Source organism: Mesitornis unicolor, unplaced genomic scaffold (assembly GCF_000695765.1).
Source record: "Mesitornis unicolor isolate BGI_N332 unplaced genomic scaffold, ASM69576v1 scaffold7479, whole genome shotgun sequence".
NCBI classification, from domain to species: domain Eukaryota; kingdom Metazoa; phylum Chordata; class Aves; order Mesitornithiformes; family Mesitornithidae; genus Mesitornis; species Mesitornis unicolor.
This window is the reverse complement of record NW_010205154.1, coordinates 23445-49263: the sequence shown is the minus strand read 5'-3', so window position 1 is coordinate 49263 and position 25819 is coordinate 23445. Positions and strand designations below refer to the sequence as shown.

General features: G+C 39.1%; 1 protein-coding gene across 1 annotated transcript in view; it reads right to left on the bottom strand.

Annotated features, from left to right (window-relative positions):
• Positions 1–247: 247 nt before the first annotated feature.
• The window catches only part of ZSWIM6 (zinc finger, SWIM-type containing 6), a gene marked incomplete at its 5' end in the record, with an annotated part of 40590 nt that continues 15018 nt past the window's right edge, over positions 248–25819 (bottom strand). The window contains 9 exons of the mRNA XM_010191284.1: positions 248–1413; positions 3745–3826; positions 9264–9427; positions 9958–10115; positions 14915–15050; positions 18208–18468; positions 20615–20761; positions 23730–23876; positions 24156–24332. Coding sequence (XP_010189586.1) covers positions 551–1413; positions 3745–3826; positions 9264–9427; positions 9958–10115; positions 14915–15050; positions 18208–18468; positions 20615–20761; positions 23730–23876; positions 24156–24332 — 2135 coding nt within the window. The remainder of the gene's footprint in view (positions 1414–3744; positions 3827–9263; positions 9428–9957; positions 10116–14914; positions 15051–18207; positions 18469–20614; positions 20762–23729; positions 23877–24155; positions 24333–25819) is intronic.

Below are 25819 nucleotides of genomic sequence, written 5' to 3'. Positions count from 1 at the left end.
TATGTTGACAGTCGCTAAGTTTCCACATGCACAAGCATTGTGTGCCATGCTTCTGGATGAACAGTACTGTAAAGCCACGTGGTCAGCCTTTTAACTATTAGTATTTAATTTGTTGGTTTTTTTAAATATGCTGAAATGTAAGGATGAGTTACAGAGGAGTAAAGCTGAATCGATTCGAGGTACTTATCACAGGATGGAGGTGTTTTGTTTGGTTTTTAAAGCCATTGCAATATATGGTTTTTTTTGAGGCTGTGAACGTATACAGAAAGAACAGGAGAGCTATGTGGGCTTTTGCCACTTGACAACATATACTCAGTGTAAACCAAACCTTTTTTAACATCTCTCTCATACACAAAACAGAAAAAAAAAGGAAAAAATCAAGCACACAAACTTTCACAACATGACAGTTTAGTTTGCAAACTCAATATAACTATACACATATAATACCGGTGTGGCTCTGTTTCTTTAAGTTAAAAAGGATACAAAGGCAGGCTCAAGTAAAAACAAACCACCCCTCCCATCCCCCAATATCCCCATTGAAACATTTTCGTCAACCAAACCGCTCACGAACCAGCATCATCAGTTTCTTTTTGCCTTTGTAGATTTGTTTTAGGTTGTCAATAAACTGCGTGAACTGGATGTGACCATCATGAGCCATTAAGAAGGTCTCTCGGGCCTTGCTGAGGAACTCTATAAACTCACTATAGTGTCGCGGGCTGATGTGAGTGAGACGTGAATGCGTTGTATTAATGTAGGCTCCAATTGTGGCATCCAAGAGTTGCCGTAAAGGGGCTTTGTCCAGTGACATGAGCTTACCAGAGTTCCTCCTTCCATGAAGTCCCACCATGCCAGGAGTGGTCAAAGTACACCTACGCAAAATGTCTGACAATACTGTTGCACATTTGACACTTTTGACCACCAGAGGTATTATAGCTGCTAGCTCATTTTTCCCAAGGGAATGGCTGAGCGCACATGCCCACAGAACGTCATTAATGGCAGGGTGCGTGTCCTGATTGTAACTCAGGTTGAGATGTGTCATGGCCAAAGTGGCCAGCTTGTAGGCTCGCATGGGGTAACCACGGTGCTCCATGTATCGCGCTATAGTAAAAAGCTGCGAGTAGCTCATGCCGGTTGTAGCAGCATCTAGAACGATTTGGTAAGCAGTCTCAAAAGCTATGTGATCCTTTTCACACAAGGTCAGTGCAGAGAGGGCACAGTTTTGAGGATCCTTCATGGCACACTGTAGAGCAAGCGTCCTAGCACTGCCAGCCAACTTCTCCTGCTGATGACAGTCCAGATGCAGACGGACGATGGTGCTGTTGGACATCACTGTTGTAGCAACAATACTAGTGGCTTCTGTTGGAGTGAAAAGTGTAAACCAGTTTTGCATAATACTATCCAGTGCATAAACACCTGGGGAGAGAAAGAAAGGATTAGCCACAACTGATAAAACTGAGAAGTTACAGATGTTCAGTAAAAGATTATGTTTGCAGCAAAGTCTAAGAGGTTGCCAGTACATCCAAGGGGATGCACTTCACCAAGAAGGGCTAAACCAGACAGCATGGCTGGAAAACGACATTAAAACAATGCTACAGAGTTTGCACAGTAGCCTATCACCAAAATGCAAAGAATAACACAAAAAGCCTGCAAGTTAAACTTTAATCTCCTAGTGTGAAAACCGAGCTGTTATTTAAGACACTTTGGATAACCTTTTGCTCATTTGGTCTCATCACATCACTCAAAAACAGCCCTCACACTTTTAAAAGGCCACTTTAAATTCTTTCCTCACTGTGCACCTCAAGGCACAGTGCATACACAAAAGAATATGAAATTATGTTAAATGGTTTACTTAATAGAACACCATGCCACACCTTAAGAGAACACACTGAGCACACCTTTAAAAACCAAATATAACAAAACAAAAGCCTAGCTCCAACCTCCTTTCAACAGGGTTTTCAGATACATCTTGTATCAAATTCGTATGTGCCTGAACAACATCATCCTTATTATGGAAATACTGAGCAATATGAACTACTGGATATTACTTGAAATCGGTATTTTCCTTAGTATCTTTTTATTCCTGGTGTGTGCATGTTTGTGTATGTGTTTGGCAGGGGGAGAAAGGGGGAAACAGTGACTAATGGGTTCCATAAATTGAAGCTTATTGCCAACTAGAGTGCCTTATTATTGTCAGAGGCAGTTTACACACATCTATGAGCCCACCTAAACCACACCCAGAGGTCCTAATTTTCTCTGTAGGACTCTGATGCTTCCCCTGAACCCCTTTCACTCACGTGCAACAATTCAGTACAGCCAGGGAATACCACATCTTCATTAAATGAACAGATTCCTTGCTTTACCAACTTGATTAAGTCTCAAGAGTACTTAGCAGTACATTATAGGTTCTTTATGGGATACTTCTATTAGACTATGTAAACTAATTTAAAGAAGTATTAAAACCAGCACTTCATTTTCCAATATGAAACTGCACAAAATAATACGCAGGCACTAATATCTGTAAGATAGCCTCAGTAATAATTATCTTTTCCAAGATATAAAAGCAAAAAAACAAGAGCACTGCACAAAAATTTGCAAGCATGAACCACCTTCTGGCTGACGGCATACAAAGGCAAGCTGTATTTTCCCATGCTACTGACAACATTAATTTCCCAGCTAAGCATAAAGCAAAGAATAAACTAATCCAGAGAATAAGCAGCAACAATCCTCTAAAGTTCTGAAAATCAGAAAGCATCTATGTGATACAATCCAACGGAGATGTATGAAAAAAAGTAATAAATACAGTAGGAAAACACACTTTCCAGAAATACCTTCAGTGACAAAACTGCTCCCTTACTTACATCGTCTTCACTACTGCAGCTGCTGCTTTTTTTTTTTCTACAGCTACACAGTTCGTAATACACTCTTCCTCAATTTCAGATTCTACATCCTAATCTTGTAGATGGTAAAGTGGAATACAGACAGTAAGGGATGGCTCATCAAGACACAGGAAATCTATGGCAAAGCTCCAAAATGAGCAGAATGTCCTGCTGAGTGCACTATTCACCCATGGCTGTCCTCTAAGTATCAGATCGGTTCTGCTCCCACCTTATTTTCACCTTACGTCGCTAATGATGGGTACATTGGTATTTGCTTTGCTTTCCAGTGTAGACAAGAGCAGCCTGCACGTTGTAGTAGCCACATAACAAAGATGCTTCACACTTTAAGTCTGGATTTACCCAAGGGCTTAAAAAAACCTCCTAACAATTAGAACACCTTCATGAGATCCTGTCTCCTACACAGCAGGAGGCAACCTCTGCATTTCAATCACCTATTTTCTGGTTCCTCCTCCCACAGCTGACCAGACAGCTCTCTCACCTGGCCTTTCAGAGCAAGTAAAGTTGTAGCACAGTGGAACACTGCACAACCATGAGCCTTTTCTCTACTACAGCCTCAAACCCAAACCCAAACCCACCACAGAGGGAACAAGGTTATTATCTGGGTTATTTCCCATGAGGTTATGCATACCCCCACCTTGAGGGGGAAGAAGTCACACTGCACTACTCAACTAGTAATTGTCTCAGTTGGTCTGTGTCCAAAAAAAACCTCCTAATTGTCATAATGTCTTCTCACCACAGGAATTTTATAAGTGAACAAAAAGTGGAAGACAGTTGCAAAACCTGGGTGTCCACAAGCAAGATCAAGCCCTCTAAGATTAGCTGACAAGAAAAGCATCTCAGAACATACCTACTTCTGTAGCACATGTTACCAACCACCTCACCATTTCCCGCCGTCGCCAATTCAGAGTTGACAGTGTCATTCGCATCACCTATTTAAACAACACAAACAAAATATAAATTAATCCTATTACAAACTAAGGCAATATACCAACAGTTAGGGATTTTAAGTTACTCATATACACTGAGATTCAAAATGGCAGTCTCTTGCCCTCTCCACTCTGTTATACCTTTAGCTGGTATGTCAAAAGATTTGAAAAATAGTGCTCAGATTAGAGAGACTTTTATCCATGGGAAAACGAAAAAACCCAGAACACAACCAAACACAAAAAACACCCTGCCAAACAACAAAAAAAAGCCAAATTAATTACCAATTAGTCAAACAGATTTACATCAATACTCCTCCCTCTATGAGCAGTAGTCCTTAAAGTGGAAACATGTCAACTCTTGTTAGGCAAACTAACCCCTTTAAGTTTTCCTCCATCTTCATTTCTTTTCATTGACTTCAACAATACAGATAGGAGTTAGTGTACTGTTATTTGACTGCCTGCTTAGTCTGCAAAGATATATATGTATATATACACACAATTCCAGATATATCCAGGTATTATTAAGAAGTCCACAGCAATGATTTCTTGCTATGAACAAGGACAAGGAGTCCGAGCAAATAAGTTTAATCATAAAACCATCAGAATCCCAGAAAAAAGGACTTTTAAGTTTTGATTGTAGTGCCCGTATTTTAAATTACTTGGGGCTACTGCCTGTTGTTTCTCAAAAAATGGGCAAATAAGTTTATTCAGTAAATGATAACTATATAATAAAATAATACTATGTACCCAGAGGGTGGTAGTAAATGGTTCATTCTCTAACTGACAACCAGTCGCAAGTGGGGTCCCTCAGGGATCCAAATTGGGCCCAACACTATTTAATATCTTCACAACTGATCTGTATGTTGGGATCAGGAGCTCCCTGATGAAGTCTGTTGATGACACCAAAATGAGTGGGGTAGTTGACACTTCAGATGGGAGAGTCACCCTCTGGGAAGACCTGGACAGACTGGATGAGTGGGCTAGCAGGAACTGTATGAAGTTCAGCATGGAAAAATGTAAGGTCTTGCATGTGGGAACACATAATCCAAGAATGCAGCTGAGACTGGGTTCCACTCGGCCAGAGAGCAGCACTGTGGAAAGGGACCTGGAGGTCTTGGTGGATGACAAGCTCAACATGAGCGAACAGTGTGCTGCAGCTTCAAAGAAAGCCAACAGGATTCTGGGTCACATTAAAAAGAGCATCACTAGCAGAGATAAAGAAGTCATTATCCCTCTCTACTCAGCGCTGGTCAGTCCACACCTTGAGTACTGTGTTCAGTTTTTGGTCCCCACTATACAAAAAAGATGCAGACAGGTTGGAAGGGTCCAGAGAAGGGCCACGAGGATGATCAGAGGACTGGACAACCTGCCGTATGAACAAAGGCTGAAAAAATGGGACCTGTTCAGCCTTGGGAAGAGAAGGCTTAGGGAGACCTTATTATCATGTATGAGTACATAAAGGGTGGCTACAAAGAAGATAGAAGACTCCTTTTTCACAAGGAGTCACATGGAAAAGACGAAGGGTAATGGACACAAGTTGTTTCTGGAGAGATTCTGACTGAACTCCAGAAGAAATTTTTTTACCATGAGATCAATCAGACATTGGAACAATCTCCCAGGGGAAGTGGTAAATACTCCTACATTGGTCAGTTTTAAGAGTCAGTCTGACAGGGTGCTTACTCATCTCATTTAAACTATACTTTCACCTTGAAAGGTTGGACTAGATGATCCTTGTGGTCCTTTCCAACCTGGTATTGTTCTATGATTCTAAAGAAACATCGCATGGAAGTTGCGTGTAAAGCTTGCTTCAGCTACCTAGACAGACCTCACAGACACCTAGATGAAGAAAGCAAGTAGTTTTCCCCTTACAGTGTCAGTGGTACACTATTTGGAGGAACTAAATGAAGACCATAATAGGTCAATCATATCTTTACATATTAAATTCAACAAATGCACTCACAAACCAGCTTGGAGTCAGCAGCATTTGTAAGAGAGTTCTCAACCCATATCCCCTCCCAATCATAAAGTGCCTTCAAAGTGGTATGTAGCCTCCTGCCACCTCCTTCAATTGTGCGCTGTAGACAGGATAGTTAGGAAGACAGAAAAATTGCTAAAGAGCACAAATGCATGCATTATCTTTAAGACATCTGGCTATAAGCAATCATGAATGGTTCCAAGTTGGTCTTCAAACGTTCCTACCTTGAGAACCTCCTCTTCACTGATTGCATATCACCCAAAGTTACAGGATAAGGCCAGCTTTGTTGGCCTCCGACATTGTGGTATCATTTTAACTAAACAGTAATCCAAGTGCTAGATTGGAGAATAGAATTTTGAAAGAAAGCAAACTGTAACTCAACACATTTTACAGTATGAAAATACAGCTAGGGTAAATCATGGAACCAGACTTTGCTTCAAGTCTTTCTGGAAGAAAAACAGGTAGCCTCAAATCAAAATGCTTTGGAGTGCAATAATCTTTTCCACTCTGTCCACCAAAGGGAAGTCTAGGTGACTTCCTTTACTGATGCATGCACAAATTGAACACTCTTCCAATATCTGTGATGAATTTTCAGCTTCCTCCATTTCTCCTGATTCCAAGAGAAAATACAGGGTTATGAACTGAATTCTGCTACTGGTGAGGGAGGGAAGGAGGTAAAAAAAGCCCAAAACAGTGTGACTTATAACTTCTCTGAAAGGCTTCTCTGATGACTTCCCTCACTGTGGTGGTCTGTAAAACAATCAGCAGTTACAAGAGACTTCAGCTCATGTACTGGGCATAATAATAGTTCCAGTGTAGACAGTCTTAACTTGAGAGCAAAAACTAATGTAATACCTATTTTCTTGACATGAAAGTTTCTTGACAAACTGGAATTCTGGTTCCTTTTGGAACTAATTAATCCTTTCTGAATTACATTCGTTTCATTTGATCAAGCTGAGAACAGGAATAGAGGGGCCCTTTGCCGATGACAGAAAAGCAAGGATTTAAAATATAGCAGGTATTCATGTCCTGACCAAGGAAGAGCTGAAGTTAATTTATACAGCAGCACATGTAGCCAAAGAACTATTTCACTTCTGCTCAATACATTCTTGAGCTACCTCTTCCTAAAAATGAGTTCCACATCTGTCCAAGATCTATCCAAAATCTGTGATATCAATTCAAAAGAGCTTCTCAACAAGTCAGGAAGTCTGAAAATGACAAGAGGCATTACACAAGCCGGGAATTACACAGCTTATCTGAAAGCCAAGCTCTCTTCACACAGAATAACGTTGACTTTGTCTTGATGGATCTTTATAAGAACTTCTTAGTCTAGAGGAACAGAAGATCTCACAGTCCATAAAAGATACAAGAAATGGCCAAACAAACATTAGCTCCCACATCAAAATGAAACCTCTTAGTCAATGCATATTGGAAAGAAGTTTATTTATTTATTCATTCATTTACAAGTTTAGGACAAAAGGGACAGCACTTGCCAAATACACATGTGCACTAACTTGCTCAGCAGTTCTGCCAGCAGTACCTATTTGCATGGGTGTAGTAATACTTACTTGCACAGATGCAGCATACAACAGACAAACAGAGGAATAGAAGGCCCTCCTGTACCTGCAGATCTTACAGCATCTGTGCCAGTAAGGTTCTGAAGGACAGAATACACCTGAGATGCTCCATGCCCATTTGGCCGTGCTGATGACCTCTTGCCACAGCCAGTTTAAAAGCCTTCCCTCTGCTGAGACACATAACACATGCTGCCACTGAAAACAGGGAGAAAGAACCCAGGACTCCATACATTACTCCCAAATCTAGAACAATGTAAGAGGCTTTTTTGTCACAGAGATGCCAGTGAGAGTTATGAAACTGCCAGTATCATCTCCTCAGCCCAACCAGGCCAATTTGTCATTGCTGTAGCAGAGGCAGAACAGTATACCTGTGAGGACACTGCTGTTTAGTTTACCACATCAGGGGAGAGTGAGTTTTCTGGGGCATATAAATGTTATAATTAGTCAGATACTAGATAGTGAACACAATCTAATTGCCATTAACCTGGGGGCAGGGAAGGAGGGAGCATCTATTGGCCAGTAGAGACAGTACTGACACCAAGGTTTTTGCAGGAAAAGCATTATTATGGGAATCTACACAGTTGTGAATTGCTACCAGAAAACTGCTCTGCATCTTCCTTCTGAAAAGCAAACTACCTTTAAGATTCTTAAAACGCATTCAGAAGCTTGGGACAGAACAGTGACAAGTTCTATAGCAGTTTGTTCCAAAACCTGGGACTGAGGAGAAAGTATAGTATTTCTTTCACTAGATCTCACTGAAGACATTCTGATGACACCATCAACCACAAAGGGTATCCATGAATACAGTGATACCCAAAGTGTGCTACTACCATTGAATGATACTTGGTGAATGCTTGAGGTGACACACAGGTCAATCATAAGGATCTTTCTCTCTCTCTCTCTCTCTCAAGTAAACAAACATTTAAGGCAGAAACATGCAAAGATGTGAAAAAAAGCAGCAGAATTCCACAGCAACTTTGGGAATATGAAAGGCTAACACAGCATACATAATCTCATCTTTCTGATTAAAGACTATAGCTTCTAAACATCTAGAATAGGCAAATAGTACCTTTCTTTGGATAATATCCTTTCCCCAGAAGTCTTTGGAGCTTCATTTACGGAAGCATAGTAATAAGTTTTCTGATCTTTGCATGGTTTTTTTGAAGAACTCCCTGAAGAGGGATGAAGAGATTTACTTTTGTTGAAATTAACTGAATAAACTCCAAGATTCATCAGCATAAGGCAATATTACTCCAGATACGTAAAACTTAGCTGTCTCCTTCTAGCTTGCAAAGTCTCTTCTAAGAGCCTGAAAACTAATCTGAGGTTCTTGTACAACTCAAACTGAGTCTGATGCATCTGACCCTCCCACAGCTTGTGGAGTACAGGATTTTGATGGAGAGAGGGCTGCTGTTAGCACAGTCTGCATTAGAAACAGGTCATTATGGTTGACCTTGACTTTCTCTAGTAATTCAACAAGCACCCACCAAATCTCATTTAGTGGAAAGGAAGGGAAGGAATGGCAGGAAACCCCTCAAGGCCATGCAGAAAATACAGTGCATTTCGGGCAAGCAGAATAATTTTTGTTTCTATCCAGTCCTACATATACCCCTGAACCCATTGCACTGGTCCTCCCTCACCCTCAAGCAGAAGAGCGCTCTGCAGCCAGCTGCTCCCAGCTCTCTCTTCCACCTGAATGGCACAAAGGGGCTATGCTGACCCTTGGTCTGTGTTTACCAGTCCACTGAGCTTTGTTTCAGAAAACAGAATCTAAAAACACCAGATAGAGCCCAAAAAGGGTATAGCCCTCAGTGCTTAAAAGGTATGCCCACAAATACAAGGTCAAATTCCTTTCTTCTGCTGTAATAATAACGAACAAGGGAAATACCTGAAGGCCTAACTCCAGAGAAACTTTCAGAAGAGTGATGTCTGGCAAGTTGTCCATGAGTGTTGCTATTTTAAATGCATCCTGGGCAAGTTTGAAGATGTGTGATGAGGAGTGAATATTTTTCTGGATGGATTCTAACACTGTTTCCAGCCTCCGAACATCACCTGCAAGGTGTAAACAGGATCATCAAAATGGAACAAGCTCCCAAAACATCCAGAGACACAACATAATTGAGCCTGCTGTTGCTATGCAATAGTATGATGCTTCAGCTATACATATTTTGCTTTCAGAAGCCTTCTATAATTATTATTAAATCACATATAAAGCAAAGATGCAAGACAGCACAAACTCCGCTAGTGCCTGATGGTGTTAGTGCAGTACATGGCCAAAAGTCATTCTGATTTGTGAAATTTTTAAGTGATTTGTCCACTCCTGGGTCTCAGTCTACACTGTGTGTCAGAAAAACAAAAAGCTGTCTCATCAGCCTCAAATGAAGCTCATATGGCTACCATCTAATTGGTTTAATTTCTTTCCTAGAAAATTGACAGGTTTAAGCCAGTTCAGTTTTTTGTAACCACTTCAAGCTCCTGTCAGACAGCAACTTGGATTCCTAAACACAAGTTTTATAATCTGTTTACACCATGCAATATTAAAAGCATACATTTAGTTGAGTACATAACTGACAGCAACGTACCTTTGGCTGCTGTTAGCATGGTTGATGCCAGCTCACACTGCTGGGATTCGATGTGACTTAGGGTGAACCAGCGGGGATACCGGTTTGGGACAACTGATGCAATGTGGTGTGGGCGGGGCATGTCTCCCAAAGGAGCTGTAGATTCCAATACTAACAATCTGGAATAAAGAAAAAAGCCTCTTTCATTAAATCATTATTACATTAGGTTACTCATGACCAAAACTAAAGCTGCAAGAACATTTCACCTTGTTTATGAAAAGTGCCTTTTTAGTTATTAAATAAAAATAAAAATTGGAAGCCCACTTCTCTTACTGGGGAATTCTAAGAGTCCATTTGTCAAACTTGTCTACATCAGTGGGCATCTGCAGAAACTCACAGCCACCCATTATCCAAGGCACCAGAGACTTCCTGCAAGATGCAAAGAGCCGAAGCTTTTCTTCTTGCCTTGTTTCAGTCTTTAAACCATAGTCCTCAGGAAGGAAAGTGGAGTGGTTCTCCACCATAGTGAGAACACATACATATTTTCCAATATTTGAAACATACTTCCTTCACTTAGAAATGCTCAAAGGGAGTGGGATATTCAACAAGTCATTGGGATTTTGACCCTGCAATAAATTCAAACATACCAAATACTGTTCAACCATACTGTTCAACTATGACTACCTTTTAAAGTCCTTAAACTTCAGCCTACCAACATTTTATAATGTACTATAATCTGATGTTAGAGTCCCAAACTGTAGTCACAGAGGAAGTTTCCTTTAAAGTTACTTTTCAGCCCCCATTTTCTAATCCTGAAGCAGAAATTTCTTTGAGAACATGTCAATCTACAACAGTCTTATCCACCAAGGAGTATTTATACTTAGAAAATTCTAATTAATGTGTTTATTGCTGACTACTACAACACAAGTGACAGCCCACAACAAAGACTCAATTGATAGCCCTTACAATACACTATATACAACCAGTACACTAGACACTATATAAATGCCAATGCAAAAAGTAGGAGTGAACAAAGATAAACATTTTTATTCAATATAATTAAGCATAGTTTCAGGACATGAATGGTTAATGACAGATCAAATTATAGTCATAAGTCAATGTCCAGAAGAAAAGCATTTCCTGTGCTTAGCTTCCTGATCAGGGTTAACATCTGAGTTCTGTTGCTACCAGCCTTCATATGCAAATTATTTTGTAGCAGGACGTCACCTGGGAGGACAATGAAAATTGGACCGCTTTGTCAATAAAATTACAACTACTGAATATTGGAAATCCAATGCATTGTGATTTTCTGTGATAGAATACTTCCTATGGAATAAGCTTATTGAAACATGAGTTACAATTTATTGCACTTAAGTAGTTCTTTAAATAACAGCAGTGCATGTCCTCTTTCACAGTAACATAGTTTTAAGTTCCATAAGTTTCCTGTAGGTTCCTGAAGCATGTGAAAGTATCTTTAAGAATTCCCTGAGAAAGGTAACATTGAATATATGGGAGGATATCTAGCACACACATATAACACACCCTGTAAATAACTATCAGCAGGTTATGTTAACCTACATGTTTCAGACACAGGTATGTGCATGCTATTACAGAAAAAGAAATTCCTTTTTGATTTGTATCAAAAGCCAAATCTCTTCTATACTACCACTGAGACACCTCTTTAGCTTGCTTTACATATATAAAAAGCCTTCAGCTGATTTTCTCCAAGCGTAGAGAAAGGGTAGGTGGAGAGATACATTATCATATGGCTTCAATGAACAGTAAAAATCCCAACTACCTAATGCAAAAAAGGATTATTAGGTTATGAGTGATAGTAAACAAATAACATGAAAGAAAGAGGCTGCTTTAGGGAAATCTTTTGTCACTTGGAATTTCACTGCTAACTTCTAAGTTCTTTTACTGTGAAAAGAAATGCTGTTGTGAATTGGTGGCTTTCATGCAATTTTGGCAAGATTAGGGAACATCTGAACAAGTACAAGCAGATTTAGCATTCTACACTTCCCCCTCCTTCAAACAAATTATTTAGCTAGGTTTTAGCAAAGCTATCTTGTGATTAAACATCACCATTAAAGCCTAGCTCCCTAAGCCTGGGTGAAATTCAGGCTTAACAAGGGATCAGCCAAACTAAGCCGAATATTCAAGTTCAGATTCCAAGTGAGCAGTCCACTAGGTCACTGCAGATCCCCATTCTCCAAAGGTCTGCTCTGAATGTTTCAGTGCTGCAAGCAGAGAACTGTAGACAGAAGCGACTATCAAGGATGGCACAATCCTGTCCTTGCAGATCTAAGGTGTATGCATGAAAGGCTTCATGGTCTCAGCTTCCATTCATTTCATACTGAGTGTTCCACACACTAAAACAGCATTCAAAAATGAAATAGCAACAGATGATTTTGAATGCAGAGAGGTAAAGTACTCCAAAGCTGCCATCATGAGTCATTGATCCATGTAGACTTATGTGTGGACTGATACTAAACACTTGCATCTGGAGAGCAACTAGGTGGGGTCTTGGGAAGTTAACTTTTTAAATGTTGAAATGAAGAAGGAAATATGCTTCACTTCTAAAAGCATGAACAACTGCACAGATATCTATGCAGCACCTTTACTAATTTCCATGTGAATTTTTTGTCTTTGCCACAGTCTCCCTGCCATGAAAGAAAAGATGCTCAAGTTTTCCTCTTCTGATCCATTTAACCTCAAAACCACAAGACAGAGAATCTTCATGTTTGCTTTCTTCTTCCCTCTTGAAGGCAGTATTAAGTTACTTTTTCATTTGGTTTGTATTGGAAGTCCTTTATACATTGAAATATTGCTTTGGTGTGAATGCAAAGAGTAACCAACATTCTTCAGGAGAGTTTGAGAAGTGCTGAGGAACACAGACAGACATGGAATAAAAAGTGTCTCAATCTGCCATGACCACAGTTTAAGATAGCAGTCCACATTTCTGAAGAGCAGCAAATATCAAAACACAAGAAGACTGTTTATTGTCTAGGGCTGAACTCTCATCTGTGTTATAAAGTGAAGGCAAAAGGACTATGGAGAACAGCCCTGATCGCACTGATGTCTCCTGTGATTTTACCAGATGGAACCAAACAGAGAATTCTTTCTTATATTGGTCTGTTTGAAAAGTAGCTTCTTTGGCTAAGATGACAGCTCCATACCAAAAGATGGCTGGAGCTACCCATGATTAATTGTGGATTTCATAATTTTGACCTTTCAATGTCTTGCTTGTTTTTCTAGTTGAGAAAGGAAGCTTCCACAAAAGAAGCTGTCTTCAGTTATGACTGATTTCTAGGGAAAGCCCAAATCCTTGTTCAAAAGGAATGGCAAACTGCTGTCATGTTCACTGATGTGTTCAGTGCACTGAGCAGAGCTCTGATAGATGTCTATTCCAGCCTTTCAGTATGGTTTCAGTAGTTTAGTTTATAGAGGGAAACTCCACACAATCAATCTCTGAGAAACACTTTAATGTAGTAACTGAAAATATATATAAGGACACACTTACTTTATAAAGTTGACTTTTAAAAAGACCAAACCCCAAAAAAACCTAAAAACCACAAAAAAAATAATCAACCAAACAAAAACCTCACCCACCACATTTTGTACTATCTTGCTGATCCCATATGACCAGGGTTATTGGTGCACTTGTGATAAGAAAGGTGTATTTCGATGACCCAGACAGCTTTCTGATCATACAACTGAGTGTTCTCAATAGTTCATCAGTAAAGAACCTCCATCTCCTCAATCTGTTTCTTAAAATGCTAGTCATAAGCAGCAAGAATGCAAGGTCACTCTTTGTTTTTCTTAACACTTTCCTTAACACCCATTACTAGACACTCTTGGAAGCAAAATAAAACCCAAATGGGCTAAGCAGACCTTTGGTCTGACCTGACAGCAACTGTATTTTGTTCTTATGCACACTCTCCCATTTAGTCCTTTGAACACCAAACTATTTTCTCATCATTTAGCTTTTTGGAGAAAATAGCTCCAGAATATACACCTTGAGACCACTAGCATACAACCTGTCTTATGGAGCTAAATACTACTTATGTGGATAGTGTGTTCTGCAATCACTGTGCAATCATTCTTGATAATAATGACTAGGAAAACCCAATAATTTATTTTTTTTTTAAATTTGAGACTTGATTGCTTTTAGTGTTCAGTTGTGGCTGTTCTTTGTTAACCATCAACTACAAGATTCTTGACAGCAGTCAGGCAATCCAGATGGGACCAGTTCCTTCGTTCCATTGTATGTGGAGAACAGATTTATAGCCGATTTAGACTCCTGAAACTTCCTTCAGAAGGCTTTTCTTTGCCACCATTACCAATCTGGCCTGCCTTGATATAAACTCTCCAAGAACCACCTTTTTACTGATTACTCAAGCCAAATGGGATGCAACTCAGACATTTTACTGTCATATGACACACTCCATTTAAATCCCAACATTCACCAGAAGTGGAAAAGATTGCTTTGTTATGAAGCACAAGAAAAAAGTACTAGCCATATGGTTTCAAATCTACCATTGAGAGTTACTTTATAAAGAAGGCCAGTGGAACAAATAGTCCTACCAAACAGGCTAAGCAGCAGATGATCCTGAGACAGCTGGTGAGATGCCACTTTCCTCATTTCCTCACCACTACCATCACACACACACAACCCCTAAAGCTATCATTGTTTAAGACAAATCCATGTGCCTCAAGAGTGAGATTCTGGAAGAATCTGTAACCGAGAATGCTGGTTTACAGTTGCAGATCAACACTAATTGTACCTTTCTAAATTATAATACTGTAGTTAACACACACACCAAATGCTTTAATAAGACAGAACGAAAATAATTTCTCCTTAAAGTGAAGAATGCTTCTTTTAGAAAAAAAGAAGACTAGGTCTTGATTATCAAACATTTTTCCCTTTTCCCCAACCACTACTTGTGCTTTTTCTAGATGACTCATGAATACGTACCGCATGGCTCTCAGTGCAGTTTTGTATGCCAATTCAGCATCATGAGGTAGGAGAGAGGTGAAGAGATACTTGGCAAATGTGTGCATTGGAACGCTCTCTCGATGGATGACTTCGCCTAAACCACTATATGGTCCAGCTGTGGGAAAGAGAATGTCAGTCTTTACATTCTGCTAAAACCCAACTTCTGGACCTTTTAAAACATTCACTATACCTTCAGTTAGAATTGGTATTCAGAGATAAGAGTTTGCTGTACAAAAGGTAAAGTTATATTGCTACTTTCTGTGCAATATATTACACATCTTATATACAATATATTTCAAGTATATTAAATACCATATATTCTTTGAGACAAGACAGACTGCAAATTGTATAGTACTAAGCACACTAGCAGTGTACACACAAACAACTGAATGGTTCCAGTGCTCTATGGGGCTCATTCAGCAAGCATATTGTATGCAAAATTAGAAAGTGGTAATCCTAGCTTTGGCACCACGTAGTTACATTGTGCACATGAATCCCTACACACTCTGTTGGTGTGTGACTGCTTTATCACAAATCCACTAGGGGAGGGGAAAAAAAAGGGCAATTACAGTGGAAAAATGTGTATCTTCAATTGAAGTTACATGACCAATTACCACAGCAGCACCTGATCCCTATTAACGTGATCACCTGACATTAGGCATTTAAATGACTTTTCGGTCTGAACTTGGTCTTCAGAGAAGACTACGCCAGATCTTGCATCAAAGCTGATTTTCTTAGTCCATTATAACCATATAATCTTAAAAACTGTACTTGTTGTGTGGAAACTATCCCTGTTGTTGGGGCAATGGATTTTGTTCATGTTCAGTCCAACCAGTGCAGTATTTCAACTTCATAACAGCAGAGGCAGAACTGACAGCAACAACTAAGTTAAATGCAAACATTTCCTTGCTGAGTTGTGAATGGTCATGGTGCTTATGAATCTTATTTTTACATTTTTCCTGCAACCTTGAGACTGTTATTCCTGTTATCAGGAAAACTGTGTCATGTCTGATTTCAGCGACTAGATGTTCAGGCAATAAATGTTGCAAGATACATGATAAGACTCTTACATTAAGTATTATTGGGCTATTACTGCACAGCCAGCAGTCCTAAAGTTACTACTAGTTCTAGTAGAGATTCCAATGCACCACACTTGGATGGACGTGTGAACACACCACTGCACAGTCACACATGTAATTTAAACAGCTTACAGCAGCAGTTCAAACTAACATGGATGCACTGAAGCAGATGAAGAAAAACAGTCACGCTGTTTCAGCAATGTTTTTCTGACTGGCGCCTTAGCACAACATGCAAAGTTAAAGATCATTAGGCATGAAAATAATCTGAGCTCAATAGGTGGGCATTTCTGAAAACTGGGGCTGAATACAAAGGAAATGTCAGTGAACATTTAGTAGGTGACAGTGTGTCTCAATCATTTAAAAATATGTTGGAAGCCATTCAAAACTATCTAGTATTGCCTCAATGAAAGAAATCAGTTTGCCAGTCAGTGGTCCAGTCAGAAACTCAGTTAGGAAATGAAGAATACACACCAAAGCATTTATATGAAAATATATTCTGCCATTAACTTCACAGTCAAGCAAAAAACTAGAACAGTTCTTGCAAAACAGTCTTATGTTCTGGTTATCCATGCACTCAAATAGTAGCTACATATAGCATACATTAGTCTGCATTAACAGCACAAAAATCAGCTTAATATCGGATTAAGCTTTCTTCATTATATCTACAGGATTTTAGCTATAAAAACGCAACTGATATGATTAGCATCTTAAATCACTGCACTGGCAATTTCTGCCTAACCTGGAGTAAACTGAAGCTATTGCAGGAAAGCCAGATTTTTCAGTACACAGTAATGCAAGGCCATTGTTGCACACTGCTCACCACAGCAGTTTTGGTAGGCAGTTATATTAACAGATTTCCTGCTATGATCATTTGTTTACTACTCTAAGAAAACATTAAAAGAATTTCAGTGATCAAAGCAGTAAATTAGAATTATCAGAGAACACCAGAGAAATCCTGCCTTTTCCTCACAGTGTCCTTACCAATAAAAAGATGCAGCAAATAGATTTTAAAATCCACAGGTTCCCTAAATGGTGGTTAACAGCTGGATTCAGTGAGTAGCTGCTCTTGTCTAAAGGCCATAAAGCAGCAGTTACGGCCACACCATAACGGAAACTCTCCCCATGGTGCAGCTTCTCTGCAATTTCAAATGGCACCATCAGTAGGTACCAAAGTCTTTAAGGATCTGGACAAAAACAGTGACTCAAAGCCGAGAACCCCAAACAACATGCTGCATCTTTTCCATTAAAAAGGGAGTTTTAAAAGACAAATGTCTTACAGAAAGAAAGCAAAGCCTAACTGCTGTAGTAACAGTCTTCACAACTTACCTATAGCAGTACCAGACTCCCTCTACCCCTTGGGCAAGCACTCTAAACTTGGGACCATGCCTTTGGCTAACTGGTTCCTCTAAAGTTTATTGTTCCATTTAAAAAACCAAAACCCAGAAAGACAACCTCAGAATGCATGACACTACTGTCTGAACATGAGGCTTAAGTGCTACATGTTAAGCTTTTTTAATCACTAAGGCCAAAGTATGCCCTTTTTTGTATAGATTTTATTGCAACACACCAGCTAATTCTCAAACACAAATTCTTTGCCTTGGTCAAAATTCAGACACAAGATCAGCCCTTAAGCCTCAGTATCTGACCACATCTATCCATTTCCATGTAGGATACAAACTTCAGAGGCAAGTAATTTTTCTATATGATGCAAATAAAATGTTACATTTCTGTCCTAGCAATTCTAAGTGGATTTTCTGAGCTCTTCACTTGGAAACAGAGGTAAAAATCTTCATACATTTACAAAGCTGCCAGTCCCTTTTTCAGGATACAAGGAACACTTAGAATTTTGCTACCTGAGAACTGATGATGATAACTGATGTCTGTATTATTTAAGTGTGAGCCTGGAATGTATAATCAGGCTATTAAGACAATAAACAAATCTAAATAACAAAATGCAATCAAAATCAATAGTAAAACAAAAAGCTCATAGGTCAATAGATGCCTTATCTCTACAGTCATGTGATATCTGAATTATACTTGTTTTCCGTAAGAGATTGGAAACAAAATTTTGCTGCAGCTGTGTGTCAAAAAAAATCTAAAGTACGTAAGGGAGTTTCCACAGAAATACTAGTTCTGCGTGCTTGTGTAAACGAAGACAGTTAAAAGAAGCAGTTAACATCTATATTGAGCTACCTTCTAATAGGAAGACTGCTTGTTTTCGAAAAATCTTCACCAGAGTATCATCCAATTCAATTTCCTGTAGCTTAGAAATGAGCTGCTCCTCATTTCGACAAACCTTCTCTTGTGCGTACAAGCCATCTGGCATTATTCGTTGCTGTCCCAGCCCTATCAATGCTACTTCCACAGCCAGTGTTAAATAAGATTCCCCTTCTTCTAAGAACTTGTGTGCAGGCAGGTGCTGGTACTCCACAGATCTGCATTGCCCCATATTCTCTGTAAGGGAAAGAAAAACACATCAGCAAATCCTTCTCACCCATAACCTGCCTATAATGCCACATAGACAAATGTTTCCTTCATTAGTATTAATTTTTCAAAATTATTTACATTACTAGCACAATCTCAAAATCTAAAGATCCAATCTAAAATATCACATTCAATTCCACATGGCAGAAATACACAAAACAATTAGGTTTTAAATAACCTACTCAAGTAAGAAGAAAAGTTTTCATTTTTAAACTGCATGATTCAGAGAAAGGCAGTTTCTCCAGCTTTGAGTAATAAGGCCAAAATTGGAAGACACATTTCATTTTTTCTCCCCCTCATCCATTTCTGTATCTCCTTAAAGCTCTAATGTGTAGGAGGAAGTTTTAAAAAAGTGCTTATACATCTGCATAGATCTCAGTTGAAAATCTATGATGATTGTGCAAATACACTAGAGGCCTGGGAACTCCACCATTTTAAAGCATCCTCTGTTTGCTAGTGCTCTTTTCCGGCTTTTCTATTTGCTACAGATACATTAATGATAAAAAGGTATTATTAACACTAGAAGTCTTACTTTCAGTAGAGATTACATGTAAATTCCATACAGATCAAGCCATAAACTGCTTTAAAGAGTACTACTGATTCATTTGGCAATTTGCAGATACACCATATGAAAAAATGCTATTCCAATCTGTATCAGTTTACAGTCTAATTTGGGAACAAATGGTTATAAAGGACAGATGTAAGAAGATGGACATCTGCAGTGAATGGGAAGGCTGAATGTATTTGATAGATTGCATATGCGTGTGTAGGAAGAAGCTATTTTTCAACACAGTTTTTATTTCATGCAGTTGTTTTGGTTGGGGTTTTTTTAATAAATGCAAAGAATCTGATTTCCAATTTATTTTAATTAAGAGTTTTCCCAGAATTTGTGGATATAGGATTATAAATTTATTTAAGAAAATCTAATTAAATAAAAGGAGTTTTGAAGCAAAGTCTCAAGAAGATAAAGGATATGCATATAGAAGAGCTGCAGGCAGAGGGATGAATCCAGTTTCGGTCCATACAGGTGGTAGTAAAACGCTACCACAGTGGTGGAAAGAGACAAACAATAAGGAGTTAACTAGTTAAGCTCCTGGGAAGCAAATACTGAGATTAAAATGGGCATACACATCCTATCCTAAATCATGTATTAATACTGCAACACTGCTTTCCAATTCATATCATTTCTAGACCATGTATGTTATCAATTTTAAGTGTTTTGTCATCAATTTGAAGTATCATGTACACTTGTAGCTAAAGTAGACCTCTGGGCTCCTAATAGAAGTGTGATCCTTTCCCTCTGTTCAGCACTGTTAAGCCCACATCTGGAGTGCTGTGCCCAGCTGTTGGGTCCCCAATACCTGGACACGCTGGCACAGATCCAGCGTGGAGCCACAAACATGAAAAAAGGACTGCAGCATCTGAATGACAGTGAGAAGGGTGGGATTATTTAGCCTGGAAAAGAGAAGGCTTAGGAGGATCTTACCAAAATGCATAAATATCTGATGGGAGAATGTAAAGAAGACAGTGTCAGATTCTTCTCAGTGGTATCCTGTGACAGGACAGGAGGCAATGGGCACAAACTGAAATACAGGAAATTCCATCGAAGCATAAGAAAACACTTTTACTGTGATGGTGGTTGAACACTGCAAGAGGTTGCCCAGAGAGGCTGTACACTGTTCATTCTTGGAGGTACTCAAAACCCAACTAGACACAGTCCTGGGCAACTTGCTCTAGGTGATCCTGCTCTGAGTAGAGCAGATAGACGATCTCTAGAGGTGCCTTCCAACCTCAATAATTCTGTGGTCCTGTGATTTCCTGCAATTTCTCAGAAAGAGGGTAGAGCAATGTATTTGGAGAGGGATGCTGTGCATTGGTTTTATTTCAAGTGTGAATTAAGGAATTTTGTCTTCAAAAATTAGTAACTGGTAATTTTTAAAGTGCTTTAATATTTTACTTTAATTATTTTCCCTCTCCTGTGTTTTCTTAGGGAATGCAAATATAAGTTCTTATACTACAAAACACTGTGTTTGAAGCTGATTCAGAAAGGCAAGGTAGAAAAATGCCTCTGGTAAATGAAGACGTATAGAAGATGGCGCCATTGTCTTGGCCTTACCTGTGAAGTCAGAGAATCCGTGAAAGCCCTCATCATCCACCCTGCAGGCTTCCATCAGGCTACTGTAGAGAGTGCCAATGGGGTCCAAAGGGTGTCCCACCCAACCTTCAAGATTCATTATTGAGGTTACTCCTCTGTGGAGAAGTTCTGTGACAGAAAAGGAGGGATAAGAGAGGGAAGGAAAGCACATGTTAGTCCCTCAAAACAATTACAAAAGTAAAACTGATTAAAATGCTCTCAGTATAGAATCTGAAGTATTCCAATAGCTTCTGCTTAGAAGGAGAATATAGCATCTTTCAGGGTGAACTCATTGCCCTTTGTCAATAGTTAAAAGAGGAAAAAAAGAAAAATAATGAAGAGCAAACATTTTGAGCACTAGCAAAGTATATTACAGGTCAAAAGTTCAAACTGCAGTGTCTTTTGAAATCTCTTACTTGACACCTGTAACTCTTCTGAAAATGTCTGCTGAAAAATTGCAGCAAAGACTTTTTTTGGTAAAATATTTGTAACAGTTTCCTCACTCAAAAAGACACAGTACCATTTTAAGTTAATCTGATAGCACTGAAATAAATGAAAATATTATAAAATACATTCCCATTTCATAAATAAAATATGAGCTTATCCTGCATCTAAGTATTTATTGCAGTAATAAACTCAGGATGACAGCTCCTTTAAAAAAAAAAGAATACTTAAATGAGATATACAAGGAAAAACAATGTCCTTTGTAGATAAACTGCATTTTTTTGTAATTCTAACGTTTCCATCAACAAATATCTCCACAGATACTTTTAGCACTCACTCATCATTTGTTTAGAACATGAAAAAACTGTTTAGCTTGGTAAACGGAAGGAAGTGTGCATCACTGTGTTAAAAGATGTCAGAGACTCCCCAGACCTCTTCTTTTACTAAGGGTCTTGTAGCAACAGCTCCCCTTTGACTCCAGCTCCCAACTTTTTTCATCTTAGACATATATATACAACTGAAGATGAAAGACCAGATGCATTACGGGTGACTATTGAAAAACTGTATACAAACCATTATGAATGCTCTGTTTCTCTGCCTGTTACACACTAACTTGTACCTGCCTTCACTCTCGTTTGTTTACGAAGTGCCATCTTTCTGAGTAACCATATTAATTAACACAGAGCTTTTAAATCCCAGTTCTTGCCTATTTAAATGTGTGGAGATACTAAGTGAAACACAAGAGGGTGGGTTTTTTTTGTTTTTAAAAGAATCCACTGATATATAATAGGAAAAATAAACAAGTAAATCATTGTCTTACTAACAAATAGCATTTACTAAAGATGACAGGCAGAAGTAGTATTACCAAAAAAGATTAATCACAGTGACTTCTTACTGACTCATTTATGTTCTGTTTATTCTATTGTGCCTCCTTATGAGCTTCACTCATATGCCAAACAATGGCTTCAGTCCTCCAGTCACACAGACATTTAACTTTAAATCACAGAAGTGATTCCATGGACATCAGATCAGTAACATGAATTAAAAAAAGCTAAGTAGAAATATGTGGTGTTTGCTGAACTAAAACCTAAGGCTGGCCTGTAGCTGCAGAATTCATCTGCTTATAGAGGAGACCAGTGAGTTTTGTGGTATTAAAAGAGCGCTCGTTAAAAATTTCACACATAAGAAAAAAAATTAAAGCAGCAAGTGAGAACACAGAAATTACAAACTTCCTTGTTTTGGGGTAGGATGGATTGCGTACCATACACTCCGTATTTTATTTATAATAAATAAGGATACTACTAGTTGACAGCTACAGAAACTGATCATAGGAAAAGGAACATAGCAAATATTGAATGTATAGATACTGCATTAGTAACTGGGAATGAAAAGGAGCAGTACTATGACCAGCGCACTTGCAGCAGACCCTTCACACCTGGCACTGGTACACACACACAGACACTCATGCTGACATAGGACGCTCCCTTCTTACCTACCCAGTCTGAGAAGCAAGAAAACCTGCAAAGCTTTTAAGAGTACACTTGTTAAGGGAAGATACATTACATGATAAGAAGACTCTGCAAATTATCCTAAGTAATAATACCAAGTGCTCTATGTTTTGCTCAAATTGAGGGCCCACAATAGTTCTCAAAAAAAGCCTTCTTCCTTGGGTACCATTAAAAAAAGGAAATAGAGGCACATAGGAACCGCTATCTGATTTTTTTTTTAGTCAGGTATCTACCCTGTCTTCTAAACGCTCATTTCTGGGAAAACATCTCCATACACACTTGAGAAATTTACACATATGACTTCACACTGGTATTTTTGCCTACAATGCATGAGATTAGTTAAGAACAGCAACAAAGATCTAAACCAAAATTTTAATTAAGAGATTCTTGTAGCAGCTGAGAGAGTAATTCTAGTTTTTCTACGTGCATTCTTTAACTACAAAGCCGTTCCCTTCTTCCACTGCCTCTTCAAACTAACAGTAAGTTCAGTGTGGCATTATTTTGGGTAGCAAGGATCACGTGGCAGAGAAATTGTATCTGAAGGAGAACGTTCCTTCAAAAAATAAGAGCATAATGCTTATCAGAAGAATATCATAAAACTTTTCAAAAAATGAGTTTTTCAAAAACAAACAACAACAAAAAGCATTCAACCTCTATTCAGAAACACTAAAATTATAAGAGATTCCTTTGGAACAAACTGCCATATTAAATGAATTTCTGTTGTGTAGACTTTGCCTCCTTGTTATCCTCAAAGTCAACTTTAGGCTTCCACCTCAGAAACATACAGTTCAGCTAAACTATATGTCAGAGAAAAAAAATTATATTAAACCTCTGACTAGACAAATGCAAAGATCTGTTTTAAAGCCTGTAAGTTACACAGGGTGAATGTTTTCACTGTGTAACCATAAACCCTGATTGGGATAAAGACCCCACCATGCTAGACATATTGCGGAACGCCTAACAGTGCCCTTGCCCTGCACAGCTCACAACCCAGCTTACAGAAAACCTCTGACATCCAGAATGTGACATTAACTCTTTGGTTCAAGCAATCATAGTGGTAAAATCACCTCTTTTGTTTCAGTTTCAAAAGTGGTGTTACTGCAACCTCAGCACGTCCTTTGCCCTTCTCTCTTCCCCACATTTACCTTTCTTCTGAGCCCGGAACATTTCCAGCTGTTTCTGCTGCTGCCTTCTTAGTGTATTAACAATAGCTATTGCTAGCCTCAGTGCTTCTCGTGGATATCCATGAGATCGTAATGCGTCCACCCTCGCACAGGCTGTAGGAACATGTTCTAAAATAGAGAAAATAATTGAGGAATAGCAGTGCTTCCATGTCTGCAATGGCCTGTTTTGGTAGGTTACTCAAAAAGGCTTTTTGTTTTGTTTTGTTTTGTTTTTAAAACCATGCAAGAGAGACTTCAAGGACTACTTCTAAGTCAGCATTTCAAGGGAGCCTCTGTTCTTTTTGCCAGGCTTTTCATTCATTTCCCCACCATCCCCCTCAAAATAATGCCATAGAAAATCAACAAAGCAGCAAGTCATGGAAACATCTTTCCGGTTTAGTCACTTACCATGCCAGAGGGGCCACCCGTGAGAGTCAAAGAGCGAGTTTTCAGTGTTGTCATGGTAACAGTAGTTGGTGTACAGGTCACTGCTGATAATGTGCTGCAAGTGTCTGTCCTGCCAGTGCAGATCGCACGCCTCGATGGCTCGAGTGAACACTGTCCGATGTGGCCTGTTCGATGAATCTGTCATTTTCACAAGTTCAGAAAGCTGCATCAGCTTTTACTCATTCATATGTGAATCAGTCCTTCACAGTATTCTTGCCTTCTGCCTATTCACCAAGGCCCCATGGATGGCAGCCTGCCCTGCCCTCCTCTGCACTGAGCAGCCTGCAGATGACATTTCGCATCCTGTGATTACCCAACAGCTCAGCTGAAGTGTGTGCCATTCACTTCGCATTGAGAGAGAGATATCTACAAACCAGGATGGCTGATGCTGAACAGGACTTCGCAGAGGGAACAGCAAGAGATGAAGGACATTCAACAGCACACACAGAACTCCTCTAAAAGCAATCTAGAAAATATATGGCACACAGCTATGCAGCCATCCCCAGCTTCTCTCCTCCTCAGAGCTGCCAGGATGAGGGGGCAGATAAACAGCGCATGAAAGATTTTTTAGTTTTTCTCTTTAAGAAGTGACATTAACTTTGAGTACTTGCATAATTTTTTGTCATAAACATTTATAAATACTATGGAGAAAGTGAGGTACTGAGGCCAAGGGATTGACATAATTCTTACTGGACATCTTCGTATGGCAAAAACGCTCTGCTGACATGACACTATGTTTGAATGTTGAGATGTTGTGCCAGTTACCACTAGCCTGCCCAGGCTGGGCTGAACATTACAAGATACAGAAAGCAAAACACCTCTGTAGGGAGCGATATGCTGAATAAACTTCTGTTCCCAGCTAGCCGAGAGATAAAAATGAAACACATCTATTTTCTTCAGAGGTAATCTTCCAAGAAAAAGAAACAAGGAAAAACCCATCTAAGTGCAAATCTACCAACTCCCAGGCACTCAATTTTAACTTCATCATAATTATATGAAATATGTATCAAAATACTGAGGGTTTTGAGGATTATGAGGGTTTTCCCCCTGGTCAATATCCTACATCCTACAATATTCCCCAGTTGTTAGCAAAGTAGTCAACTTTACTTGAAGAGGACTGGACAAGACTTCTGTCAGATTTGATAATCACATTTTAGATTAGGAAGCATGACATCAAGTAAGAAGAGACACCTCCTCCAAGACAGCAGTACTGCCTCTGCACCCCCACACACCTGGCAATGCAGACTGCACATACAGAGCACATCCCACAGATAGCTGCTTTAGTTTCTCACACACTCAAGTTTAATGCAGTTGCAACAGATCTCTCTTTAAATAGGTTTCAAAGGCTTTGTAACTGCAAACAATATAAAAAACCCAACACTAGAAGGAATACAAGATTGTAGTCAAAGACACAACAGGCTTTTACATACTTCAAGGACATCCAATTTTCATGCAACATGTATTTAGAAAGACCAAGTGAAAAGTTAGAAGACCTAATTAAACACAAATACTTGCTTTGAAAACATTGCAGCCCCAGCACAAAAAACCCCACCTATTTATCCTTTCTGCAAGGATTGTATTAGTGAAAATTTTGACTGGTCAATTCTTAACAAGGAAGTTACTTG